The sequence below is a fragment of the Candida dubliniensis genome, chromosome 4 (genome assembly GCF_000026945.1).
Source record: "Candida dubliniensis CD36 chromosome 4, complete sequence".
In the NCBI taxonomy this organism is placed as follows: domain Eukaryota; kingdom Fungi; phylum Ascomycota; class Pichiomycetes; order Serinales; family Debaryomycetaceae; genus Candida; species Candida dubliniensis.
The window spans coordinates 1,411,060-1,436,694 of NC_012863.1; the positions used below are offsets into that span (position 1 = coordinate 1,411,060).

The 25,635-nt window shown below is 35.1% G+C and overlaps 14 protein-coding genes across 14 annotated transcripts, besides 3 other annotated features; 4 read left to right on the forward strand and 10 right to left on the reverse strand. All coding sequences in view use genetic code 12, as the record gives it.

Moving 5' to 3' along the window:
• Positions 1-280: 280 nt before the first annotated feature.
• Positions 281-1,120, reverse strand: CD36_45690 (meiosis-specific protein, putative; the record flags this gene model as incomplete). Its single annotated transcript, XM_002420167.1, has 4 exons — positions 281-325; positions 408-461; positions 549-742; positions 796-1,120. 4 exons carry the CDS (start codon positions 1,118-1,120, stop codon positions 281-283), a joined length of 618 nt encoding a protein of 205 aa, XP_002420212.1.
• A 376-nt stretch (positions 1,121-1,496) lies between these two features.
• Positions 1,497-3,005, forward strand: CD36_45700 (alpha-tubulin assembly protein, putative; the record flags this gene model as incomplete). The annotated part of the gene is made up of 1 exon (XM_002420168.1): positions 1,497-3,005. The coding sequence occupies one exon, from the start codon at positions 1,497-1,499 to the stop codon at positions 3,003-3,005; it is 1,509 nt and encodes a 502-aa protein (XP_002420213.1).
• A 4-nt stretch (positions 3,006-3,009) lies between these two features.
• On the reverse strand, positions 3,010-3,564 carry CD36_45710 (translation machinery-associated protein, putative; the record flags this gene model as incomplete). The annotated part of the gene is made up of 1 exon (XM_002420169.1): positions 3,010-3,564. The coding sequence occupies one exon, from the start codon at positions 3,562-3,564 to the stop codon at positions 3,010-3,012; it is 555 nt and encodes a 184-aa protein (XP_002420214.1).
• Positions 3,565-4,523: 959 nt separating this feature from the next.
• Positions 4,524-7,922, reverse strand: CD36_45720 (ATP-dependent RNA helicase, helicase; the record flags this gene model as incomplete). Its single annotated transcript, XM_002420170.1, has 1 exon — positions 4,524-7,922. The coding sequence occupies one exon, from the start codon at positions 7,920-7,922 to the stop codon at positions 4,524-4,526; it is 3,399 nt and encodes a 1,132-aa protein (XP_002420215.1).
• A 540-nt stretch (positions 7,923-8,462) lies between these two features.
• Positions 8,463-10,043, reverse strand: CD36_45730 (nuclear GTPase, putative; the record flags this gene model as incomplete). Its single annotated transcript, XM_002420171.1, has 1 exon — positions 8,463-10,043. One exon carries the CDS (start codon positions 10,041-10,043, stop codon positions 8,463-8,465), a length of 1,581 nt encoding a protein of 526 aa, XP_002420216.1.
• A 627-nt stretch (positions 10,044-10,670) lies between these two features.
• Positions 10,671-11,348, reverse strand: CD36_45740 (conserved hypothetical protein; the record flags this gene model as incomplete). Its single annotated transcript, XM_002420172.1, has 1 exon — positions 10,671-11,348. One exon carries the CDS (start codon positions 11,346-11,348, stop codon positions 10,671-10,673), a length of 678 nt encoding a protein of 225 aa, XP_002420217.1.
• Positions 11,349-11,667: 319 nt separating this feature from the next.
• CD36_45750 (Golgi ATP-diphosphatase, putative) lies at positions 11,668-13,761 on the reverse strand (the record flags this gene model as incomplete). The annotated part of the gene is made up of 1 exon (XM_002420173.1): positions 11,668-13,761. One exon carries the CDS (start codon positions 13,759-13,761, stop codon positions 11,668-11,670), a length of 2,094 nt encoding a protein of 697 aa, XP_002420218.1.
• Positions 13,762-14,004: 243 nt separating this feature from the next.
• CD36_45760 (conserved hypothetical protein) lies at positions 14,005-15,318 on the forward strand (the record flags this gene model as incomplete). Its single annotated transcript, XM_002420174.1, has 1 exon — positions 14,005-15,318. One exon carries the CDS (start codon positions 14,005-14,007, stop codon positions 15,316-15,318), a length of 1,314 nt encoding a protein of 437 aa, XP_002420219.1.
• Positions 15,319-15,458: 140 nt separating this feature from the next.
• CD36_45770 (subunit of the exocyst complex, putative) lies at positions 15,459-17,795 on the reverse strand (the record flags this gene model as incomplete). Its single annotated transcript, XM_002420175.1, has 1 exon — positions 15,459-17,795. One exon carries the CDS (start codon positions 17,793-17,795, stop codon positions 15,459-15,461), a length of 2,337 nt encoding a protein of 778 aa, XP_002420220.1.
• An 820-nt stretch (positions 17,796-18,615) lies between these two features.
• Positions 18,616-19,326, forward strand: CD36_45780 (conserved hypothetical protein; the record flags this gene model as incomplete). The annotated part of the gene is made up of 1 exon (XM_002420176.1): positions 18,616-19,326. One exon carries the CDS (start codon positions 18,616-18,618, stop codon positions 19,324-19,326), a length of 711 nt encoding a protein of 236 aa, XP_002420221.1.
• Positions 19,327-19,436: 110 nt separating this feature from the next.
• ERG26 (C-3 sterol dehydrogenase, putative) lies at positions 19,437-20,489 on the reverse strand (the record flags this gene model as incomplete). The annotated part of the gene is made up of 1 exon (XM_002420177.1): positions 19,437-20,489. The coding sequence occupies one exon, from the start codon at positions 20,487-20,489 to the stop codon at positions 19,437-19,439; it is 1,053 nt and encodes a 350-aa protein (XP_002420222.1).
• A 418-nt stretch (positions 20,490-20,907) lies between these two features.
• On the reverse strand, positions 20,908-21,984 carry CD36_45800 (conserved hypothetical protein; the record flags this gene model as incomplete). The annotated part of the gene is made up of 1 exon (XM_002420178.1): positions 20,908-21,984. One exon carries the CDS (start codon positions 21,982-21,984, stop codon positions 20,908-20,910), a length of 1,077 nt encoding a protein of 358 aa, XP_002420223.1.
• A 296-nt stretch (positions 21,985-22,280) lies between these two features.
• On the forward strand, positions 22,281-22,664 carry CD36_45810 (component of the EKC/KEOPS complex, putative; the record flags this gene model as incomplete). The annotated part of the gene is made up of 1 exon (XM_002420179.1): positions 22,281-22,664. One exon carries the CDS (start codon positions 22,281-22,283, stop codon positions 22,662-22,664), a length of 384 nt encoding a protein of 127 aa, XP_002420224.1.
• A 455-nt stretch (positions 22,665-23,119) lies between these two features.
• CD36_45820 (conserved hypothetical protein) lies at positions 23,120-23,983 on the reverse strand (the record flags this gene model as incomplete). The annotated part of the gene is made up of 1 exon (XM_002420180.1): positions 23,120-23,983. The coding sequence occupies one exon, from the start codon at positions 23,981-23,983 to the stop codon at positions 23,120-23,122; it is 864 nt and encodes a 287-aa protein (XP_002420225.1).
• A 701-nt stretch (positions 23,984-24,684) lies between these two features.
• Positions 24,685-24,861: a mobile genetic element.
• Positions 24,862-25,104: 243 nt separating this feature from the next.
• Positions 25,105-25,559: a mobile genetic element.
• Positions 25,111-25,281: a mobile genetic element.
• Positions 25,560-25,635: the final 76 nt, after the last annotated feature.

The window sequence follows — 25,635 nt, forward strand, 5'->3', positions numbered from 1 at the left end:
AAAAAAATTGGACTCGAGAAAAACTTAAGATCTCACCAGATTTGTATTTCTAGGCATGGTGGGGGCGAAAAAAAAAAAAAAAAAAAAAAAAAAAACAGAGAGAAAAATGTGGCGGCGGAAAATGAAAACTGATACGTAATACACTTTGCTTTAATCCATAAGCGGCGGACACTGCAGTAGAGCTTATTTATAAAAGACACAACAATAACTAAAAGAGAACAGCTCATCAATCACACCAAAGATTTGGTTATTCGTAATTGTAACTATGTTTGGCAATGGTTTAAATGAACTTTTTCATCTCGTCTTCATCAATACCGCAGGCATCCTTCAACAGAGATGTTAGTAACTAGTTCTCTTCTTCTAAACAGCGCTTTTTCAGCCTCCTTCCTGGGCTATTTTCAACATACCAAGATGTCTGTTTGTCCGGTAATTTCTTTTATTGTCGAAACAATGTTATTAAACTAAAGTCAGAATAAGCAGATTAGTTGATCGTGTTAGTAGTTTTGATTCTATCGTGGAAATCATCTGGATTTCAAGGATTAACATACCATGGCGATTCGGTCCTTTTTTGCTTTAGTTAGTTGAAGCACGTACTTCTTTAATGCATTTGGATCGTCAGTTACCGAAAAATTGCTTGCCGAGTGTTCCAACTCCAAACTTAGTTTTTCTATCTCCTTTGTATGTACTTTTATTAAATTGTCCAACTCTTCATTTGTAGGAGTAGAAACAATTTCTTGTAATTCTGAATCTTGCGTTAGTAAAGTCATGTAGGTGAGCAATTCTGTTGTTACTTACTTGACTTCAAATGACAGATTTCTTGTTTCAAGTCTTTAATTTTTATGTTCAAACATTCACTTGTTTCACTCTTGGGTTTGCTATCCAAAACACACTCTTGCTTTGTGTATACATAATATGATGTCTTTCCGATTGTTTTGCAAACCAACTGTTGATTATCAACTAAGGTGTCTAATACTGCTATCAACTTCAGTTTAGTCAAAACATTGTGCATGTTTAATTGGATATCGCTTATTGAATATGGTCGGTATTGCTGTTGCATATACAATTGTACTGATGCTAAGGCTTTCTCTGTACTAAGTGGACTCTTTTTAGCTGGTGCCATGGCTGAATGATGAAATTATTCTCCTTCTAAGGAAAAGAGAGAATATTTTGCAACACTTTTTTTGTAAATTTTTGGTGAAAATCATGTATGATTGTTAGGGAACACATACCAATAATAGAAACCCGCAAAATTTTGTAAAATGAACCATTTACCTAACCATATTTCAATTCTCTAATCTTTCTAATCAAATATTACATGTAATAATAAAATTGTCCACACGACAAAGCATGACAAGTTAAAGCTTGTATTTGTTTTATACAGACGGTATCAAGTAATTTTTTCTTGGGGCTCATGTTTTGAAATTGTCGCACTACCAAATAAATGTAGACTTGTGTTATTTATTTGTCAACCATAACTGCATTCAATCAACCTTTCAATGACCGATAAGTATTCCATCAACGATAGAATTTCAACAATTGACAACTATTTGGGTACCATTAGGTACATTGGTAGCTTACCTGTCTGGGGAGCAAACACTATCGCATTAGGGATTGAATGGGACGATCCTCGTCGAGGCAAGAATAATGGTGATTTGAATGATATACTGTACTTTACTCCGAAGGTTTCTGGATCGGGCACATTCATAAAGTCATCTAATCGATCTTTAAATCATAATCAAAAGTCTTTTGTTCAGGTTATGCACGAAAATTATTTGGATACTGAATACAAGACCAAAAATATTCAGTTTGGAACCAAAACAGTGGAAGAACTAGGATGGGATAAGTTAAACAAATTTCATTCCAACTTGAGAAATTTGAACTCACTAACATTGGACTATTGTTTGATTAGTATTGCTTACCGTGATAATGAAGACAAGCAATTGTTTAATGAGCTTGTCAATTTAAAAAACTTGGAACTAAGTTGCAACTTATTTACCGATGTAAATGAAATATCCAAAATAGTTGACCATATTCCAAATTTGACTAGTCTTAACATTAATGGAAACAGATTTAGTGAGTTTTCGCAGGATCAAAAAGTTCATAATGGTATAGTTCTGCTAAAGTTATCTTCAACAATGATGCCAATACTGATGGTAGAGAAGTTGATCAAGAAGTTTCCCAACTTGAAAGAGCTTTACATTTCAGGGAATAATTATTCAAATAAGGATATTGAAAGTATGTGTCTCAATCAATCATTATCAATTTTAGATTTATCTTATAATAAACTAAAGTACATGCCCACTCTACCACTTGTATCAGCTTTGAACTTGTCATATAATTATCTATCATTACAAATCATTAATGGTACTTTTCCCAACTTAATATCTTTGGACTTGAGAGCAAATATGATAAAGGATTGGTCTGATATTGATGAAATTTCCATACATTTACCGGGCCTAAAAGAACTAAGAATTAATCACAACCCATTGTTTCAAGAAATGTCTGTGGATGATATGACGATGCAGTTAATTGGCCGCATTAAATGTTCCCCAGAACACTTGTGGAAATTGAACGGTAGCTTTTTAACAAATGAAGAGATTGAGAATTCCGAGCTCTACTTCATCTCGAAAGTGGAGCAAGGAAAATACCATATAGATAATGAACGGCAATGGTCATATTTGCTTTCAAAATATAATAAACCACTGGAAACCAGGCTGTCTCACGTTTACACATTAAAGGACTGGATGCCTCTAACTATAGTATTTCCCGATTCTAAAGAGATTTCCAAAAAGTTCACAAAAAATACTTCTATTCTTCAATTCAAAGGATTAGTATCCCAATGGATGGACGATTTGTCCATCCTCAAGTTTTCTGCATACTACTACACCAATGAAAACTCGACGTTTGCCGAAAAACACGAGCTAGCAAACTATTTAAGCACATTAGATAGTTATTCATTACTGCATGACCAAAAAGTTTATATTTCTATAGATGCATCGATATAGCCATTTATTCTTGATAATTCCATAATCCATCACCTAGGTAATGTAATAATTCTATACCAATACCTTTGTTTTTACTTTTGATTTCATCTGTGCTCATCAACAATTTCCCAACAGCCAATGCGTTTTCTTTACCTTCGGCATAAACAGTAACAATTGTGTCTTTTTCCAAGTTCTGTTCTGGTAACTTAGCACCTGGACTAGTTAACCCTGGGCACATTATATTAGCTCCTCCTAAAACAAATTTAATTGCACCACGATCAACTTGAACTCGAGGGAAACAATCTGGATATTTATGAACAGTTTTCAAAGTTGGTACCAAATCATCGCTAAAATGCTGGAACATAACAATGTCTTGCTCGTCATTCTGTTCAACGGCATACAATTGGATCTTGTCTTCACATTTGACAACCACCACCTGGGACTTTTTAGGTATGAGGTTATCTATACCTTGCTCTATATCTGGGTATACACCCACAAATTTAGATTTAAGTCCTCTCTGAACTGATGATTTAATGTTAGAACGTGAATGAACGTCTTCCCTAGTGAATTTTTTGAACATCTTTACTAGAATTGCAGTAAGGGAAAACCTTTTTTTTTTGATTTTGTAGGGAACTTTTTTTTTCTCTGTATTTGCTATTCACAAATTTTTTCAAAGATGAACATCACTAAATGCGAATGAGGTTCCGAAATAGAGAACCAACTTACGTTAATGTAAAGATTTATAATTACAATACCACCATCCAGAATCCTTAAAGAAACCTTGGTGTTATCGCACTCAAAGAAAATCTTTTACGGGTTTACTATTGCCTATTACTTTAGTAATAACTCAAAGTATCCAGCTCAAGACTCAACTAGTAAACAAAAAATCGAACCGAGCGAGGCACAAGGCGTAACAACTAAATACAAAATAAAGCACAAACTTGCTGATACTGTCGTTGTTGGACGAGCCTCTATTTTAAATCAATAGGTAATGACCTCACTACTCAATAACTTAAAAATGGAAGCTAATCAAACAAACAAACAGATACTGATGGAAGAAATGCATAATTGGCTTCTCTCAAATACCTTCAAAGAAGTGTACGAAGGAACACCAAACACTTTTCCAATCATCTCAGTATTCCTGGGAATAAAGCACTTTTCAAAGCAGTATTCGTGACTTAACACTTCACACATGCTTAATGACTTTGAAAAAAAAATGGTTCCAAAAATTCTCTTGAACACACAAGTAAAGTACTATAGCATTCAAGAAGTTGTCAGGTTTAAGTTTTCAACCAGCAAAAACATGATCTCGGACGAATCCTCACTGATACACGTAATGCCCCTGCATAAAGACAAAGAAGGGAAAAGAAGAAAAAGGAAAAAGACCAAAATGAAAATAAATAAAAATTTTTTTTTTCTTTTGGTTAAAGCGTTGGCAATTTATAGTCGCAAAGAAATTATAATCACCAGTAACATTGGTGCTCACACTACTACTATTTTCGTGTATTATGCGTATTTATTGTTTGGTTTTACATATATTTACTTTTTTACTATGAATGCAAAACCCTGTTCCGAATCATCTTTTCTTTCTACTGTAAGCTGTCTGTCGAATTCAGCATTACATGCTTGGAAAAGTCTTTGTGCCGCCTGACTATGTGGAATCGGGCCTGTTCTACCTATCGTGAATTTGTCAGTGTCCTTATTTTTCGAGAAACCCTCAACTGGATCATAGAAAGGGATATGGTCATTTGAGTCAATAGCCATATAGTAGTTTTTATAAAGCTCACGAGTTTGCAGGTTTGTAAGGAACCCGTCATCGTCTTTATTGGAAAACTCATATATTGAATCCACTTTTGATGTGGTGGTTTGGAGCTTATCATGAGTAATAACCTTGTCATCGTCATCTAAATCTATTATGGTGTCGATTTCACTAATTTCATCCAGCGTATTTCTTGGACTAGGAAGTGAATTTTGTGTCCGAATTTCATGCTCTATGATACTCTGAGTTTCTCTTGAGACTATAACTTGTGACTTGATTTTTTGCCTTTTTAATTGATCAATAATACTTGTTGGGCGGGGTCTTTTTACACCTAGTGACCTCTTGTTTGTTGTAAATGAATCCTGAACCACTTTTCTTGTTTCTTCATTAGGAGATTTCTTGGAAGCAGAAGATGTGTCACTAATTGAACTGGTTTCAGGAACTGGTGTTTTATTGACTTTCCTTTTCAAACCCAAACTTTTTCTTATCAATTGTTTTGTTGATTTCTCAGACAATTCACAAACCTCTGGAGAAACGACATCAATAACTTCAACTTTATCCTCTTCAGTTTCACTACTGAATGTAAAATCATCTTCAATCAAGTCAATAAGAACCAGATCCACTTTGTAGCTCGTCTCCTCTCGACCGTTGCTAAGATCTACTGAAGTGGCTGGCGTATTATTTGCTATCTTCGAAACCAGTTCCTCTTCACTCTCTGAATTTTCAATGACTTCTGGTTCTGGCATCTTTGCAACAAAATTTGAGTTGTCGGAGGTATGATCGAGATTTGACCTATCACTTGTTTCAGCTTCAACATCATTATTGATACTTTTGGTATTACTTCCAACCAGTTGGTTAATATTTTCCACCTCAGTGAAAATTGGCCCTTCATTTCTGGATCCTTCGATTTCTTGTACAACATTGCCATTCTCCTTATCTACCTCGTTATCACTGTCACTGTCGGAATCAACAAGTTTATCAAGAAACGTTTTTTCTTTGTTTCTTTCTGCCAAGGATTTATTATCACCTACTTTACGAACCATACTGGCAGCACTTTTAAACCCTGTTTCAACATTATCAGGCATAAAAAAAGTCTTGACTGGTTTCTTGGTACTATTATTCTTAGCCTTTTTCCCCTTCTTACCTTTACTGCCTAACATATACAGGGTAGCTATTCTTATAATTTCATCTTCATCATCTTCTGCTTTCAATTCAATGTTCTCGTCTGGGATTTGAATAAACTGTTTTACAACTTCCGGTTTATATTCATCAGGAATCATTCGATGTTGAGGACGAAGTTGTATGAGATCACCTTTCATGATATGCTGTTGAATATATTCATACCCACCCATTGCTTTGTCAAATTTAGATTCCTCGTTGCTTGAGAATAACATTAGGACTTTCCCATCACGTTTACGCCCAGTTCTACCCATTCTTTGAATATTCTTGATAGGAGACGAGGTGGAATCATAGCATATAATCAAGTCTACCTCTCCAATATCCAACCCTTCTTCACCAATAGAAGTTGCAACAAGGATATTAAAGACACCTTGTTTAAATTTTTTGATAATTTCCTTTTGCAATTTTTGCGACATCCCAGTCAATTGGGCATTTTCTGAACTCGATCTTGTGGATGGCCGTTCATCCTTTTTCTTTTTTGTTTGACCTTTCTGCTTCTTCTTACCAAAATTCTCAACATCGAATTTCTCCCTTTCTTTAGATTGACCGATGAAAATATGTGGTTTTCTATTATCGCCCGCCTTTTCAATACATTGGACAATTTCCAAAGCGGATTCACGGAATTCAGTGAAAATAATAACTTTCGAACCTGCAGTTTCATGGTTTTTAAAAAAATCGTCTAGCTCTTCCATTAACGCCTCTATTTTTGGGTGCCCATATGTTAATGATTTCAGTAATTCCTCGGTTCGCTCCATTAATGTGGTTATCGGATCACTAAAATAAAAATCTGCATTAAGCTTATTAGTTGACTTCTTTGCGTTCCACTTTGTTTTAAACTCCAAGAATTTTTCATTGAAATAACTTTGAAATGACCTGATACCATAAATATTTAACCTTCTGTAACACTGACCAACCATACCTAATAGCTGCAAAATAAAATAGTTGCTCCATTTCAAACCTTCAGGAATTGTTGGATTAGCAATAATCTTTCTGGAAATTTCCATACATTGCAAAAAATTGATCCTAGTAGCATCGGTAAGGTCCAATAGTCCTCTTTCATTTGCAGTTTGTAGCACTGGAGTTATCCCCTCTGCTAATAAATCAATACATTCCTTTATTTCAGTTGACGGGTAACACGTCTTTCTTTCAACAACTTTCTTCTTCATATGTCTTACTATATCAATGCTTTGTTCTGTTCTAACTTCAACTTTGGAGATATTCAAATTGTCAATTATTTGTTGAACTCCCTCCACATCTGAAGCAGGAGTTGCAGTCAATGCTAGTATTCGGTATGAGTCACTAAATCTATTAATAAACTTGACAACATTATTATATGAATAGTTTCCCTTTGCCCTATGTGCTTCATCTATTACCAATAATGCTATTGACTTAGGATTGACAACCCCAGAAGCTAGATCGTTTTCAACAACTTGGGGAGTCGTGAAAAATACCTGACGAGAATTCCAAATCTCTGCTCGATTTCGACGTGTTTTGTCTAACAATATTGCTACTTTAGAACTGGGGATACCTGCAATTGAACAACACGCTTTAATTTGTTGAGCAACCAATGGTCTAGTTGGTGCCATAAATATAATTTTCGAGATTGGGAACCATCGTAGAAAGTTCAACATCACTGTTGAAGCTATGAATGTTTTACCTAGACCTGTAGGCAATGCAACTAACAAGTTGTCATAAAAGGCGCGTTCAACTATATTGTACTGGTAATCACGGATTTCAAAATTTGTAGGATAGATGTAGGTCTTCAAGTTCTCAAAATCCATAGCATGGTGAGTAGGAGAATTTATTTTTACAGGAACAGGTATAGTTTCGTACTTGTCTTTCTGTGGACGCGTTGATACTGCAGCCACTGATCCTTCTAATGTTCTTTGTGGTGGACCTTTTGAAGAGTTACCTTGTAAAATGGCCTGAAATTCAAGATCATCGTCATCCTCTAAGACCCAGTCGTCATCATCCTCATCTTCTAATGGAATGATTGTCATGTTTGAAATGAAATAGAAACGTCTTTCTGTTTTTTAATGATTGAAAAAAAAAAAAAAAAAAAAAAAAAAAGGTAAACATAATAATTTTGAAAGCTACAGATATTCTGCGCGTATTATTCTAATACAAACTTTGCTGTTGCAAAGATGGTTCTTAAAAAAATACTGAAGATTATACGCCCTATGTTTATACAATTATACACCAACCAACAAAACAACAAACACACATCCAACACTTTCATATGTCCCAATCAACTGAAAATAGTAGCATAAAGAATAATACAAGTGACCCATACCTGGTCCTCACACAACAAATGTCCAACTTGAAAGAACCGATAAATGAATTGCTACGTAATCACGAAGAGTTATTGGTGCAGAATCTTAGTATTGCCAACAAATTATCCAGCATTCCTAAATTAACAGATAAAATTGAGTCCTCTATCAAGAAATAGAATGCATGAGACCCTTTTACGGTTTCTTTATTTTTATTTTTTTTTTTTTAATTCATTTATTTAACTAATATACATACTTTTGTTGGCTCGTTTATTCAAGACCAAAATTATCACCTAGGAGACCGTCCAAATCAAATTCTTTGGCCCAAGTAGAAACAATAGTAGTTTGTTCAACTTTAGGTGGCTCCTTTTCACCTCTTAATGAACTCTTAGGAGCATCCAAATTGACTTCTTCCGAGGAAACACCAGCAGCACTCTTAGATGCTTTTGGTAACGTCCAACCGATTATTCTGCCATCTCTCCAATCATTCAAAACAGACATGGCAGCCGACTCTAAGTTTGGAACACCACCTCTACCCAATCTTCCTTTGCTTCTGGCAATATGAATTAAGAAATGTTTGACAAATTCATTCAAGTCATTCGATGGTAAGGGTGGCAACTGATAGAAACTTTTCAATCCATCGGCCATCTCAGTGTCTTTGGACATTTTTTTCAACAACATTGTAATAGCTGGAATAGGGTCAACTATTTGTTTTGGTGGGATTGCTGATAACAACGCCAATTTAGCTAATTGCTGTGTTCTTGATTGTTTTTTGGCATTCACAAGTTCATCAGGGAACACAATACCTGGAGAATCCAACACTTTCAATTTGTTGTCAATCTTCACTTCTCTTAAAGATGTGGTAACACCAGCTTGGTTACCGACAGGACAAGCTTTGGAATTATTTCCGTGTCTGTTGGTTAATGCATTTATTATTGATGATTTCCCTACATTTGGATATCCAATAACCCCCACAATAACTGATCTTTTCAAGTTAGATTTACTAGCATAACTTTTCAATGCTTTTAATAAAGCATCTGAAGTCATGGAGTTTGTCAAGTTTTTGTTAAACGATGTGGAATTAGTGGCACCTGGTGCAGCCTTGACAGGCACTGTAGGGAAAGATGATTTCAAGAAATTGAGCCATTGATTCAAAGCATGAGTTGGAATTAAATCGACTTTATTTAAAACTAAAATCAACCTCTTTCCTGGATTTTGCAATACAGCTTGTTCTACTTTTCTTGATCTGGTAGACTCTGGATCTCTCGCATCTAAAACATATAATATGACGTCAGCTTCATCCACCACTGTTTTGAAAATTTTATCATAAGCCTTACGGGATTTCTCTAATTCTCCAAACTCTTCGTCTTGGGTATCTTCGATATCACTAATTTCATATTCTACATCCTCTTCGGAATCAGCCATCTCTTCATTTTCGTTATCCTCATAGTCATCGCCATCATACTCTTTAGCAGCTTGTTGAGCTGATTCCAATAATGCAGCCAATCCATTGGCTCCATCCCCTTCTTCTTGATCATCTTCATCCATTTCATCGTCGTCTTCAACAATTTCCCCTCTTGCCAAAGCTTCTTCTTTTTCTTGTTGTTTTTGCAATTTTAATTGCTCTCTTCTTTCTTTCTCTATTCTTCTTCCTTCTTCTAATTCTGTTATGATCTTATCCTTGTAAGGAAAACTAGCTGGAATACCTGGATCCTTAGATTTTCTTGATTTCCAGGTGACGTCTTTCTTTGCCAATTTCTTGTCCTTTCTTCTTTTGGCTGCAGCTTTTTTCTTAATACCTTCTCTCATACGAGTGGTAGTTCTTTTAGATGTTGGCTTTTTCACTCTCATATTTGATAATACTTATTGTGTATTGAATTAGTGATGGAAAACTACGGTGATTAGTAAATTCTCTAATGAAAAAATCAAAAAAAAAAAAATAATATTTAGAAAATGTATTGTGCGATGAGATCGTAAATATTGTTTGGGAAGGAGAAGAAAAACAGAATACATAAGGTCGTGGTTATTGGCTAACAGCGTATTCCTTTTCAACTGAATGTAGCTTTCAAGGGACAATTTGGCAATAATATATTAAACAAATAGTTAGTGGTATTCAAGGAATAGTCATCAGGGAGCTTATATAAACTATTTATTGTATTATAAACTCCTGAAGGTAGAAATTATACTTTGCATTTTCTGTGTAAATATCATTATACTGCGAACCAATTGCATACAACACCAAGCGATTCATAATGTGGTCAATTCCTTATTGTAAAAGAATTCCAATTGCAATTATACTGATCCAGACAGAAGTGAAGTAAAAATACTAACCTACACAATATCAATGGAATATTTATCTTATACTGTTCATTCCTACTATAAACCATAAGAAAGAAGCCCTTTAGTAACCGTGGATATGTTGCTTTGTCATCGTAAATAAGACTAATAAATTTCAATACATTCACATGACTTGCCTGCTTAATCGTCATAAAATGGATCAACTGTCTTTCCATCTTGTAAACCATCGTGATCATCATCTTCTTCGCTATCTGAATTTGAATCAGCTGTATTATCGGGTATTTCACTAGGCATTTTGTTAAAGTCGTGTTTGATATTCTTGACACGTCTAGGATGCAGATACCCAAGATGTTCACTACTAAGTTCTTGAAACTGATGCTTTACTTCATTTCCTGTCCTACTTTCTTTGAAGTTATTTTTTAGAAGTGTATTTCTGTTACTTTGAACAACCAACTTTGCCTGATTCTTCTCTGTCGATGATGGACCTTTCAAAACTGATCGCATAACACCATTCGGTTTTTTGATGTCAAGTTCCACTATCTGAAAAGTGTTTGAAATTTCATTTGCTTTCACTTTTTCCTGTTCTTCTTCAAATAACTCTTCGTCATATGGATTTGGATTGATTTCCTGAAGGTCCTTATTTAGTAATCTGTTGAGTAGTTTTTGCTTAACGGTAGTTTTAAAATTCTTTTTAACAGCAGGAATTTTCCACAAAGCATAGTCTGTGCTTTTTTTGATATCTTCGGGGGTAAACACAAGTTCAATAGAATCTCTGAATGGTACTATTGCAGTAAAACAATCAAGGGGGTATAAAAAAAGTATTGATATAAGCTTGATAGTAACGAATTTTGGCTTCATTGTTGGTAGATAGTAATAGATAGTGTTTACTTTACTCTGAGTCTATCAATTGCATATATTAATAAAAAAATCTTTACTAGAATAAGATATTCTACCAGGACAAGGATATACCGATTTCATATCTTTGTTACGCTTGAAAGCTGTGCAATTGTTTTTATTTTTTTCGCAGCAATAATACTACGGAAATACAATAAAAAATAATACCCAAAATCTATAAAGAAAACTCACATGGAATATTACCTCTTCCCCACTCCTTTAAACTATCTACGAAAACAAAAAACTAAACACTGAAATGTATCCAACACATGTATTTATAAATTTAATCTAATGAGCTTTTAGACCTGGGAATAGAAGCATTACTAGAACCTCTGGCCAATGACTCTCGGCTATTGTTGGCAGATATATAAATGTTCTTCTTTGGCGACGAAAAAGACTTATTGTAGTAGCTATTCCCCTTGGGATTGTACAGACTCAAGTTTGTAAGCGACTGTCCAGAACCGCCTTTGTAATCATTACCTGAATTTTCATTTAATCCTATTGCCAGTCTTGTCCTTAATACGCTCGCAGATGCAGGCTGTTGCTGATTCTGTAAAGTTTTGAAATTGGTATTATTCGACGTGTTATCAAATATTCCTTCCTCCAAAATTATACTTTGGTCTTGAAGGTCCAGAAACATCACAATATTTTCAAAATAATGCCTAACACCGGGAATTTTGGATCCAATCGTATTGACTGCTCTTTTGACTTCAACTGGAATTTGAAATCTTCTTAACTTGTTGGACCATCTTCCAAAATGAGATTTTCCAAAATGAAACAAAAAGAATAACAACAAGAAAATAAAAATTAAGGAGTATAGTATATGACTGAATTGACTGCCAAAATCATCATCTTCATCATCAGTTGAGTAATCTCCCTCACCAGACAACAGGCCCCCACCTGGCACAAATTTACGACCAGAGATTTCACTTGGATATATACCGATTTGCTTAGCATCGGCGTCTCCTTCTTTTGGTTCAATTTGAGACGATGCAAATAAAAGTATTTTACCCAAAGTCCATGACAACTCTTCTCCTTCCACCGAATCAGCAGATTTAAAAGGAACATGGGAATTAGTGATTTTTTTGTCTTCTTCTGTCTGATCTTCCTTTTCTGTTTCAAAACCGATCCTAGGCAACTCAAACCCTTCGTGCAAAATATTCATGACCCAACTTGCTTTGAAACATGCATCCTTTAAAAATTTATCAGGATCTAAGTTTGAGTATTGTCCCTGTTTGGAATTTTTGAGGATGTCATCCCAGTTGCTTTCACAGTATTCCTTCACCTTTGCATTAAATGCTTTAAAATTGTACTCACCACCACTTTGAAAAATATCGTTAGCAGTATACCAATACTCAGAAATACCAATGAATTTGTCTTTTTCAAAATTAAACTTGGGCCCATGAATACCGTTGAAAAGACATGGTTCATCAATACAAACCATATTCTTCATCAACAATGGATAGATTGTTTTGATACACATCTCATAATTCCCCACTCCTTGAACCAAATACTGTTTTTTTTCGTGTTCATATTTCATCGAAGCTCCCTTTGGTAAGCATGGATCATTGATTTCATTATTCCAGTTTTCTCCATTAACAATCGCCAAATTAATCAATTGATTGAGAAATCTTTTACGTGCCTCATTAGCACCAAAACCTAACCATGTAGCGACAAACAAATCCCAAGTTTGAGTTTCCCCATTAATGTTTCTCAAAGTAACTGTAGAAAGATCCTCCTTATGTTTTATGACTTCTTCTTTAGATGATGGAACGAATGCAATTTGGGTAGATGCTCCTCCCATATCCATAAATCCAATAGATTCATGCAAACTATCTTGCGAGCTATCATAATTGTTAAATTGTTTCATCAAATAATTTAGCCCAAGCCACCCATAAATACCTTCTGTTGACCCATCGATTATTTCAACAAAATTCTCACAATTTTCGGTAGGGATATAAAAGTTGGTGTTTTGTTTGATACCAGAACAAGTTTCTTTTAAAATTGATTTTTGATCCTTTTTCAGCAACAATCTCATCCCAGCAGTACTCAAAACAAATACAGGAGTGTCTGGCTGTTTATCTGAAGGAATGATATCTTCAGCAAACTTTAACAATTCTGAGTAATGGTCCTGCCAAATTCTACCAGATTTGTCTTTTGAATTATATGTAGAAATCCCCGGAGTGATTTTCTTTGTCCATCCCTTTTCTTGCGTAATCTTTGGAGGTGATTGTAATACAGATTGATCTTTGGAAGACTTCAATTCAAATTGTTGATCAGTCCATTTATATATTTGAATTCTGGATCCCGACGAACCTGAATCAATGACAATACCATACTTTTCATTTGAGTTATCAGACCTTTTCAAGTTCGACATTGTGGCGATGGGTAGTTAGATCAAGATCACTAGATCGGTAGTCGAAAGGGTCAGAATCTGTGAATGCGTTGGTAAAAATTGAGTGTATATGGAAAAACCTTTTTTTTTTTGTTGTTGTTGTTGTTGTTGTTGTTGTTTATCAAGGAACGGTTTAGTTTTGGGCTCAATAGTGAGGACAGATTTTTAATCACGATACAGCCTTGTCCACCAATTGATTTTCACTTGTATAATTATATACTATCAATGATCGTTTTACCAAATACACCACCAGTGGCCATAAAATTTAAAAACTCCAAAGTTTCTTCACAATTGTTATCATCACGAGCTGCCATTGAACTTCAACAACCGGTGACTGACAGCACCTCCTATTTGATTCATTTAGAAGAGTATTTAAAATGTTTGCTAAACTATATAGACCAAAACGGAACTGGAAACCCTTCTGTGATATGTGAAGGTATACCATGGACAAATGTTATCTTTTCAAAACAAAGAAAAATACCAAAATTGGGATCAACCATCGACAATAAGATCACCTGGTCGACTCAAAATGAATTGTACATGACCCTTATCGCAATAACCTTAACATATTTGAAAAAAGCTGCAGAAATGGCCAATGCAATTATTGACGAGGAAACGGATGACGTGAGTCAATTTAATGAAAACTGGAAGCATATCATGTCTTACTATAAAACTGGCATTTCCTATATTTTATATGCCATGAATTTGCCACAAACTCAACAAGAACCTCCACATCTTCAGATAAACAATGTCCTATTGAATATAATTCATAAAATTTCTCAAGTATCAATTCAGATTGTTATTTTGATCAAATTTTCTTGGATTAATAGAAACTCCTTTCAATTTAAAGAGGAAACAATACAAACAGAAAACAACTCCACCTTATCGAAAGTGGCCATCTACATATTACAAGAGTTGAAGGTGATAAAGAATTTGATTAATGGTATAGAAAAAAACGAACAGGACTTTATGTTAGATTGTTCACATTGGATAAAGTATTTGAACGTGATTGAAAAATATATCAATGGATATGCTGGATTATTTCAAAGTTTGCAAATGTACAAGGAGGACAAATTGGGGCATGCACTAGGCTTGGTTCATTTTAGTCTCTTATCTTTACAAAGTAAACAAGCTATTATTACAGAATCTACAAAGTCCAGCAAAAATATAATACGCAGTGTAAAAATGAAATTCAACAACAAAAAGAATGAGGTGATACTATCTAATTTGAATTCAGTTTCAAGTTTGCAGATTGACAAGTCAGCATTTAATGAAAAATCTTCATCATCTTCTAGACTAATTCTAAATGACTTGAATTATCTTTTTGATCAATTAATCAAATTAAATCTCAAGTTCACTAAAGAAAACAACAATTTGAAATTTGATACCATAATAAAATGGCTGGATATATTTGTTGACAGCAAATGGCCAACTGGTTGTCCTATTCCCATTTCGGAGATTAAACCATATGACCCACACCCAAGCAAAAAACAGACTGAAGAGAAGCTAAATTATACTGGCCGTGGAGCATATTACTAAATAGGTTTGTTTTGTTTCTTTGTTGTATAGGTGTTAGATAAAAGCAATACTAAAAAATAGTAATAATTTAATTGAAGCTATATTATACAAAATCAATAATAGTTTACTCTTTGTAAAAAAAAATAAAGATGCATTTCTTTTCAAGCAGCAGCAGAATATTGTAGCTCGTTTCGTACGAGTTTCAATTTTACTTCCATCTTTTGAAAAATCTGAGTCATGTTATCCACTTCATTCAATGCAGATCCAATATCAGTTCCTGAATTGTTGGTCAAATCGATGGTAACCAATTTCGATACAATATCTTGTTTACTGTTGTTCAATTCCTTACTTAATTTCTTCATTAAAGTATCGGTGGTATCTTTGACTGACCACCCAATCTCATTGACTAGGGTATCTACTTCAACATCTCTTTGGTCTTTGGAAATAATTGGCGATGGGTTAACTTTCTCGTTCTCTGGTGTTTCCGACTTTCTAACTATATTCAAACCTTTCTCAAGGGGTTCCCCTTCAAAACTATGTGTGTCACCATTCAAATTCTTTGATGGGCTAGCCACACGAATCTCAGGAATCTCATTCAAGTCATCAACACTCTTTTCGTTAATCCCATCATTGAAATCAAAAGAATCTTCTTGGGCTCTATCAATATGTGACGATAACAAATCTTGCAAGTCTTGAAGATTCGAACTAGCACTGTTCTGACCTTCCAACTTTGTAGATTCCTCGATAAACGACCCGGAACCACCTGGATAAATTCCTAATCCCTTTTGGGACGCAAAAGTCTTCTCATCGTAATGACTTGATTTGTCAGTAAAATTAGTTGTTGCTTCTGCATTGTGATGTGGTGGTTGTTCATGTATAACTTTCTCGGTCTGTGCTTCTTTCTTCTCTTGAGCTTTGATTTGTTGCTGGCGTCTACGGATACTAAATGTAGGGGCAGGTCGTTGATCGTCTTCACTGTCATCTGTAATCTCTTCAACACCAAAATCAGGAACCGTTGCTGAGGCTGCCATTTTTCTTTTTGGAGGAATTGCTTCAGAAAACTCCTTGACAACGTCTTCGGCAGATTTCTGAGAAGCAACAGATTCCCTTTCTTGTTTACCCACAGAGCTACTAGTTTGCAGACCCTTTGATTTTTTAGATTCGGCAACAGTTGCTAAGGATCCTTGCTGTCTAGAAGACCTGGAACTATCATCCACTCTTTCTCGGGAGTGGTTTTTATCATCATTTGAAGCAAACACAAAACTGTGAGAATCATTACTAACAACACTAGAAGAATCTGTTCCATTCATTGGCGACTTCTGGAAATATGGATGGTGGTTGTGTTTTTTAACTGGAGGTGCTTGATGACTGCCGTTGTCCTGGCTTGGACTGTTAAAGCCCAGTTGCAGATGACTGCCTCGAGGCTGTTGTTGTTCATGAACAGACCGGCCTGGGTCAAGTTTGCTAGCATACCCTCTATCACTCGATTCACGCAGTATCACCTTCATTTGTTTCTGAGGCAACCCACCATTAACTGTAAAGTCCATATCTTTGTATAACTCTTCCGGCTTGGAAGGTATTGGTGGGGTTTTTGCTGCCGATGCAGTGGGAGGTTGTGGTAACACCGGGTTAGGCATATTCTTTCTTTTCAATGAACGCGACTTTAACAATTGAGGATCAGGATTAGGCTCATTTAACGAAGGTGATCTAGGAACAGTAGTTGTTGGAGATTTCGGGATTGTGGGTAACATGAAATCATCAAGCGAAAACCCTTCAAGTCCAGGGTATTTCCCCATAAATATCCCGTAATGTTGTGTTAAGTAACGAGCAAATTTCCAAACACGGTTGGCATCCTCATCACATTTCCAATAATATACTTTATTTAATTGTAAAATTAATCCATCAGGTCCAACTTTTTTAACATATTGTAGTTCCGATAAATCCCATGTTCTCCCAATTTGGTAGAGATTCTTATCGGCTTGATATTTCCCCTTTTGTAGTTGCATTCTCCCTGAATTCTTTTTGCACAAAACAAGTATACGATGTTTGACGGTACCGAAATTGGTGTTGGGAGGTGGAGGGGCCGATGGGTAATGTGAATACTCAATAACACCAATGTGTGTTATATAAGAAACATCATTAACCTTTCTTCCTCCATCAATTATCACTTTTGAATAGCAATCGGAAATAATCTTATCTGTGGCTAATTTTCGTTGCTGTTCAGAATTGGTGCTCCCGGCAGGAGAGTTAGGACCAGCCATTCTCGACACATTGGTTTGAATCGGACTCATTCCATTTCTTTGAGGGGTGGAGTATCCGGAATTGGTCTGAGATCCCGGTCCAGATGATGGGTATGGTGACTGTTGACGATGACTTGAAGGGTGGGAAAATAAATGGGCAGGATTCGGGACATGATGATGGTGCAGTCTAGATTGTTGTTGTGGCTGTTGTTGGGGTTGAGATTGTTTTTGTTTTGATCTCTTTGGACTTCTGAACATATTTGAATTTATTATTTATCGGCGTTCGTCAATATTAAACTATAAAAGAATATTTTGAAATAACTAATGACAATTAATTCCTTTTTGGTTTAGTGTATTATATCTTTGGTGTTGTTGATAATCAATTGTTGGCGTTGATGTGTGTATGTTTTTTTTTTTTTTTTTTTTTTTTTTGTATAATCTCTATTTTTAACTCGACCTTTCTTTTTTTTTTTTTTTTCTCTCTCTTTTTGTCGTTTCAATTTTCTCCAAATTCAAGTGATCACAAAGTGTAGACCAAGGGTTATTTAAAGACCCTTAACGGCATTGTCATACACACTTTGTTGATTAGATGGAAAGAGGGGAACAAGAGTATTGTGAGGTAAATTGTAAATCAGATTTAAGTGCTTGATTTCGAAACAGCTCTTCATAGTTGAGTGTTGGACTTCTTGAATTAAAACAATGTCGAATAATTACAATTGTTCCTATATAATAGCAGATCAAAATCAGTGATATCCATAGTATATTCCTAAATCAATCTGATGTCAAGCTTACAGCTGATCATGAACTGTCTTTTCTAATATTATCCGACTAGCAATCATGATTGGGTTTCATTGATATATTTTGATATGACCACAAGGAGACCAAATAAACCACCTGTTGATAACATGAATATCAAAGTAAATCGGGTTTGTATTTTTTTTTTTTGCAACATTAGAATAACGAAAAACTTGAATATTCTTGCTACACTTCTTAGAGGTTCCTGATTTTCATCTTGTTTTGGAATTATTCTTCTCTATTAAAATATACAAAATCAGAAATCCAGAAGACTACATTATCAATGTATCAGCACAGTTACCACTCAATATTAATATGGCTTTTATTTTATCTCCACTCAACAGTTGTACTAGCACGAATTGTTGATCCAGAATTTGGCACTTACCTGAACCCTAATCCTCGCAAATATCCACAATGTCAAGCCAATGATTTAGTCAAATTGTCATCATGTTGTAACGAGTTGCTACACAAATTGGATCAATGCAAATCAGACGATTTGGCATGCGAATGTTGTGCATTACAACTGATTGATCGAGATTGTTATCACTTGTGTCCCGGTAATCCACTGACTAACTTTTTGACAGTTTTACTTCAAGATTGTGCTCAATTAAGTGAGATAAACGCTTGTGCATTACCTTTTAAAAAGACAGATGAGTTGTTTGTTGACAAGAAGAAATCAACTCCAGACTCCAAATCTGCTGTTCAAGCGCTAGAAGCTGACGAAAAGTATGATGCTAGTTTGAAAAGTAAAGTCCATAACAAGGTTGATGAAATGAAAAGTCATGTCAAACAAGATCAATTCCTCAAGAAGAAAATTAAATTACTTATCGATAAAGATGAAACGTTTGCAATTCAAAACCATACAAATACTTCTAACAACTCGATTTCGGCAAAATCAGAAAATGGATCGGCGTGCTTAACTTCATCTTATTTCAATAGCCCGATAATTATACTTTGTGCTATTATCACAGGAACTCTTTTCGCTATGTATTAGACATATACACAATTTTAGGCTTTAGATATGACACATATTTATGTTTAGACATCCATAATGCCAAAAAAAAAAACAAAAAAATCTTAAACCTTAAACCTCCCTTCGACTAATTACAAATCTTCATTCATCCAATCTAAAGTGTAGTTGATACCAGTTTCCAAATCGACTTCTGGTTTATACCCTAATAATCTTTTAGCTTTAGCAATATTATGATACCTTATTGCGCAAACAACCTTGACCCTGAAAGGTGTAATACCTGGCTCTTTTTTCAAAATATTTTTGGCAACAAACTCACTGATATAACCCAAAGTCAATGCTACGGGGTATGGTAGTTTGATGTAATATTTATCAATATAACCATCATTTTTCCAAACAGTTCTTGCCAATGTCCAAAAGTATGTTGGTGAATCGTTAGTTATGAAAAATGTTTGACCACTAATTTCGTCTCTTGTAGATTTATCTAAAATCTTTTGTGCCGCTAATACATGGGCATCAGCGACATTTCCAACATATGTCCAATCAAACAAATTATTGTTATCACCCAATTGGTATTTCAGTTGTCCTAATTTAGCACTGGCTCTTAATCCAGGAACCAATTGACGATCGCCTGGTCCAAAAATACCTGCTGGACGTAAACATACCGTACGTAATTGATCATCATCATTTGCTTTCATTACGGCTTCTTCTGCTGCCGCCTTTGTTTCATTATAACCATCCATATGAACTTCTGGGTATGGCCAAGTTTCATCAGCATTGATAACATCTTGTCCATTGAATATAACACCAGCTGATGATGTATAAACTAAAGCTTTGACGTGTAATTTCTGTGCAACGGAAAGTAAATTCTTTGTTCCTTGAACATTCACTTTTTCATAAACTTCTTGAGGTAATCCATGCATAGGTGAAGCTGAATGAACAATCACATCACATTTAGATTGATTTATGGCATCAGTAACATCTTTATCTGAAGTCAAGTCTCCTTTGAAAAATTGTATTTGAGAAGGATCAAAGGTGAAATATTTCGATAATTTGGAAGGTAAAGGACGTACATCAAATACTGTGATTGCAACATTAGGACAATGTCTATGAAATTGTTCTATTAAATGAAGACCCAAAAATCCAGAGCCTCCAATGATTAATACTGATTGTAAAGATTCACTCATTTCGTAAAGTCTTTGGAGATGTACAAGAAATGTTGTGTGATGAAAAATCTGGTGTTGGTTCTTTTTTTTTTTTTCCTTTTCCGTATCGCGTTGACGATGATTATGCGAGCATGGTTTGACTTCCAACACGATATGGAGTAGTAGGTCTCGTCGTATAGAGTAAGCGCTACCATGTATGATATCCGATGAGATTTCCAAGAGATTTTAGCACCTCTATCAAAATGAAAGCAACTAGACTATTTCCCACTTCAGGGAGGAAATCATTTGAGTTGGCGCTTTCCCACCATCTTTTCTTTCTGTTTCACAATTGACCTTTTAAACTTACATATATGGCAATTGGACTTAATCATAACAATGTGTATCACTCATAGTAAATATAAACTATTTATAAAAACAAACATACAGTAAATGTCTGTTCTCAAATTCTGAAAACAAGCTTTTCACCAGAGACTTTATTTTCTTTTGACATTTGTAACCCTTCATTAGCTGATTCTAATCCATTTGGCAAAATCTTCAAGTTTGCGTGTTTTATTTTATTGATAATCGTTGGCATAACATTTTCCCACCAATTATTATAATCATTTAACAACTCTGGTGTTTGAACATATGTGGTTGATCCTAAAGCTTTCTCTTTAAGAACGCAAAGATAACCCATAGTATGCCCCCAATGAACAGTAGCCTCTCTTGCTGGGTCAGTTTTGATGGAACTGCCATCCAATCCTAATAAAGAATCCAAATAAACTTCCGGAGTACCCTGTGTGGCATCATAGAGTTTTTGAAAAGTCTGTGGAGAAGCAATTGTATCCAACCCAAATTTGATGTGTCCAAGCAGTTTCAACTTTTCAACAATATTTGGATCCTTATAGTCCAATGTGTAGTCAGCTCCTAATCCTTTCAAATATTCATGATTCCTAGGTGACGCAGTGGTGATGACCTTTAAATTATAAACCAATTTGGCAATTTGGATTGCTACAGTACCAGTTGCAGTGGCACCACTCCAAATCAATATAGAATCCCCTGGACTTTTATGTTTGGCAATATTCAAAGAATGTGAAAATGATTGAGCAATAGTTGTCAACCCCATGGTAATGCTTGCAGCACCTTCAAAAGAATCGATGGTGGAAGGTTTAATTGTTGGTGCGTTATTCAAATCATGATCATATTTGATGGTAGCTTGAGGGGATGCAGCAGCATATTCAGCAAATGCACCACTCATTGGTGACATATTCCCCATTACAAATGAACTTACAAAATCTCCCTTTTTGAAATTTGTAACGTCAGATCCAACTTGTTCAACAATTCCACTAACATCACTTCCAGCCACATCACCTGGTTTACTCATTTGGTAAACTATATGTTTCCAATCAATTGGATTGATGGCACAAGCTTTGGCTTTGATTAAAATTTCATCATCTTTGATTTCTGGTTTTGGGATATCTTTGATTTCGGTAAAATGATTATCCTTAATGGATATTGGTACAACAGCAGCCTTCATGATAGTTATTGTCTATGGGAACAAGTATCCAATATAGAGAGATAATTAGTGCTGATATATATATATATATCTTTTGAAAATAGGAACCGATTCATATTGAAGTTGACACCAAATTGCATAGAAGGGATAAGATGTGTTGTATTACAGAATAGTGCATAGCAATTTTCATCATAAATTGCTTACATTCCATCAGTCAGTGTACGTTATGGTGATTGAAGGTATCTGTGGTTTTCTGCAGCAACGAAATTAATGGCCGCTTTTTCCAGGTTTTTCGATTCATCGATTTCTGCAAAATCATGAAAAGAAAAAAAAAAAAATCAATCAACCACCACCACCACCACCAAAAAATATCTAGTACTGACATCATCACCATCTCCATAACGATGTCACTCCCGTATACGATCGAATTGAATATTCCATTTGAAACCTCCAATCAAGCAGAAATAGCAAAGAATACGCTATCACCAGACCCAATACTTAGATCAGATGAGTTGACAATTGATTATGCTACAGATTCCAACAATCTAAAAGTGAAATTTTCAGGAGTAAGTGATAGAGTTATACGAGTCGCCATAAGTAATATGATTGATAATATTAAAACAATTATAGAATGTATGGATGAATTTGATGGTAAAAAAGATCACTCGTTTGAATTACAAGATTATAAGAATAATGGATAGATAGAAGGAGGTGGACGACTTTTTTTCAGGCAACTTATAAATGTCAAACTTTGTTGAATAAGCCTGAAGTATCTAACCAAAGGAAGTCAATATAGATTATATTCTTGCTAGAATGTACGAGAAAAGTGGAAATAGAATCTAGTGAAAGTCTTACTTGATGGTTAATATGGTTACAATTAATGTGCGCGCTCTTAGTTGATAAAGAGAAATATTTAAGCAAACCAAGATTGTAGTAGAATAAATAGTTTAGCATCGGATAACATTTAATGAAAACGGTCAGTTCTCGGAACGTTTGTTTGTGAGGTTAGAGAAAATCTCCAATTATACAGAGTCAAATGTATTTTAGGACGCTTAATCTTTTAGTTGAACTATAGAATAAATCACCACTATGGTTCTGGAAAAACACATATATTTAATAACAATACTATTCAAAAGAGAAAGAACTGTAGCTTCGATCAAATCAAACTTAAAACTAAAATCAAAAATGTACCAACACTGATACTTGACAAATAATTAGCAGCTCCTGAAGTTGTTTGAGAGCTGGTAGGTTGGCTATTGGTTGTAGATGACTGTGAATTTGGAGGGACGGATGTTTGTTCATTGTGATTAGCAGCACCACCATTACCACCACTACCACCATTACCACCACTACCACCACTACCACCACTACCACCACTACCACTGTTACCACCACTACCACTGTTACCACCATTCCCATTATTTCCGTTGTTTCCACCACCGCCTTGAGTTGACAAGCTAGTTATGGTAGAAGTATTGTCACCTGTGGAAGAACCCGTGCTAGTAGTGGTAATACCTTTAGAAGATGAGCTGTCCTTAGTGGACAGAATAATATCAATTAATGAGCTGGTCTCATTGGATGTACTATCCCCAGTCGATGAACTATCTTCGGTAGATGGACTATAATTAGTAGTAGCAGAGATATCAATATCCGACCATGAGCCACTATAAGACTCATCACTTGCTAATGAACAAATAGTTCTGGATGCATAATAAACAGCCTTGGTATAACAATCACAACTTCTTAAATTGCTAAAATATTGTGAATTAGTACATAAACAACCAAAGTACTCTTGGTCCGAAATATCTTCATCATAGTAACCACATCCATTTTCTTGATTTAAAGCCTGAGTGCACCAAGTATTACAATCATAGTATACGTAATCTTTGTTGTGAGCTCTATTGGCGGCAGTAGCAGTGGTAGTAGAAACCTGAATTAAAGTAAATAATAAAATAACTAACTTCATTGTTGGGTTAATTTGAATATGTTGTAGAGTGATATCTTTACAAGTTGCATTCATGGAATAAGGATAAATTCATCCCTATTTATAGGACTTTCCTGTAAGAAGTACAAGTGATAGACCATGACCAATCTAATTGTTTGGGTAGTCCATTTTTTGCTAGAAAATTCATTTACGAGCTTTTTTTTTGGTGTCAGCCTCTCATGGCTGCTAATGGGCTATTTTTAGTATTACGTAATCGAGCAAACTCAAGATATTATGATGAAAATTGAATTAAGATCTCTAGTCTTTGGACTAATTCATGAAGTTTTAGAATCTATTTGGTTTAAAATTATTCACTAAATACGCCATAATCATTCACGCTTTTAGATTCTTTTTAAGCCAGTATATATATCTTCTTTTTTGACCTTGGCAATCCTTGCAAACACTCTAATTCATGACTATAATGCATATACTAGATTTGTCTTTCATTTGAATATACCTTGTGTATTGTCACGGTGGTGTGGTATGCTATTTTTTGGGAGATAAGTTATTTGCGGGGTTAATCAAAAACCCCATTAATTGAAATAGTTATTCTTACCAGTAATAATGTTCCAACATTGAACAGGGGTTCAGTTTTGATATGTCTTATGTCAGCAAATCACTAATATTTGGTAGATTAGTGATCAAGTCTTAGTTTATACTACAGTCTTTAATGTATGACCATGTGTTTTGCTTGCATAGGTTCTTTATGTGGCTAACTAATGGTATCAAGTAGTAGGTGTGAGGTAGTTGGGTAAAACAGACCTATCTCAGGTCTCTTGGTTACCGGACTACCGAGTAGCATCAGACCACTAGAGTTGGACACTGATATATATACCTTATCTCTAACGCCTTGCCGTCAACCAATATATAGTTATATAGAAAATACAAGCTATAAAATTAGTAATTACATTACAATTATGATATATCGCATCAGACCTTGGACAGTTCGAAGAATGTCCACAATATATCATATCACGCCAAGAAATGAAGTTTAAACATCAGAAAGGTTAGTTAGTTAGGGTTTATGGTATACTGTAAGTAGTTGTAGTTGTAGTTTATTTGTATTAGAAGTAAAAAGATAACCATACATATTTAAGCATGTGGGATGGTATTTAGTTAGTGAGTCTCGCCCCCACCTTGTGTCTCCTAACCATTTCTGTTAGTGTAGGACTTTTGTTTATAGAGCGCCTAGAATGTATATATTCTTAGATAGTTCCTCAATTCCTCTTCTGCGACTCGACGTCGAGAGGGGGAATTGTCCAGCTATATATACCTAGATAAGTCGTGTGCGCATGCCCATGCACTTAACCGAGGTTCTCCTCATAACGCCAACAGTTAGTATACACGGATAATTCGTGAGAATTAGTCCTAGTACACGATCGGTTATATTTGTAATAAACAAGAAACAGAGTAAATGAAGTTATACGCCCACTAAATGTCTCTATTGAAGCTCGCTCTCTATGTAGAAAATATCCTAAATATCTTTCTTTTCTCTTTCTTTTATACTAATTCCTGGCTCTCGATGAGTGCAAATTTTTCACTATTGTTGATCTAATACGCACGACTATATCAAGGTGCTATTTCCCTGACACAAACGTCGCATAAACCAACAGTTTCATTTTGCTATTTCTTAATTTTCGGTTCTGACCAACTTACCACGACCCTTCAACCCACCCTTCTCTCCTTTT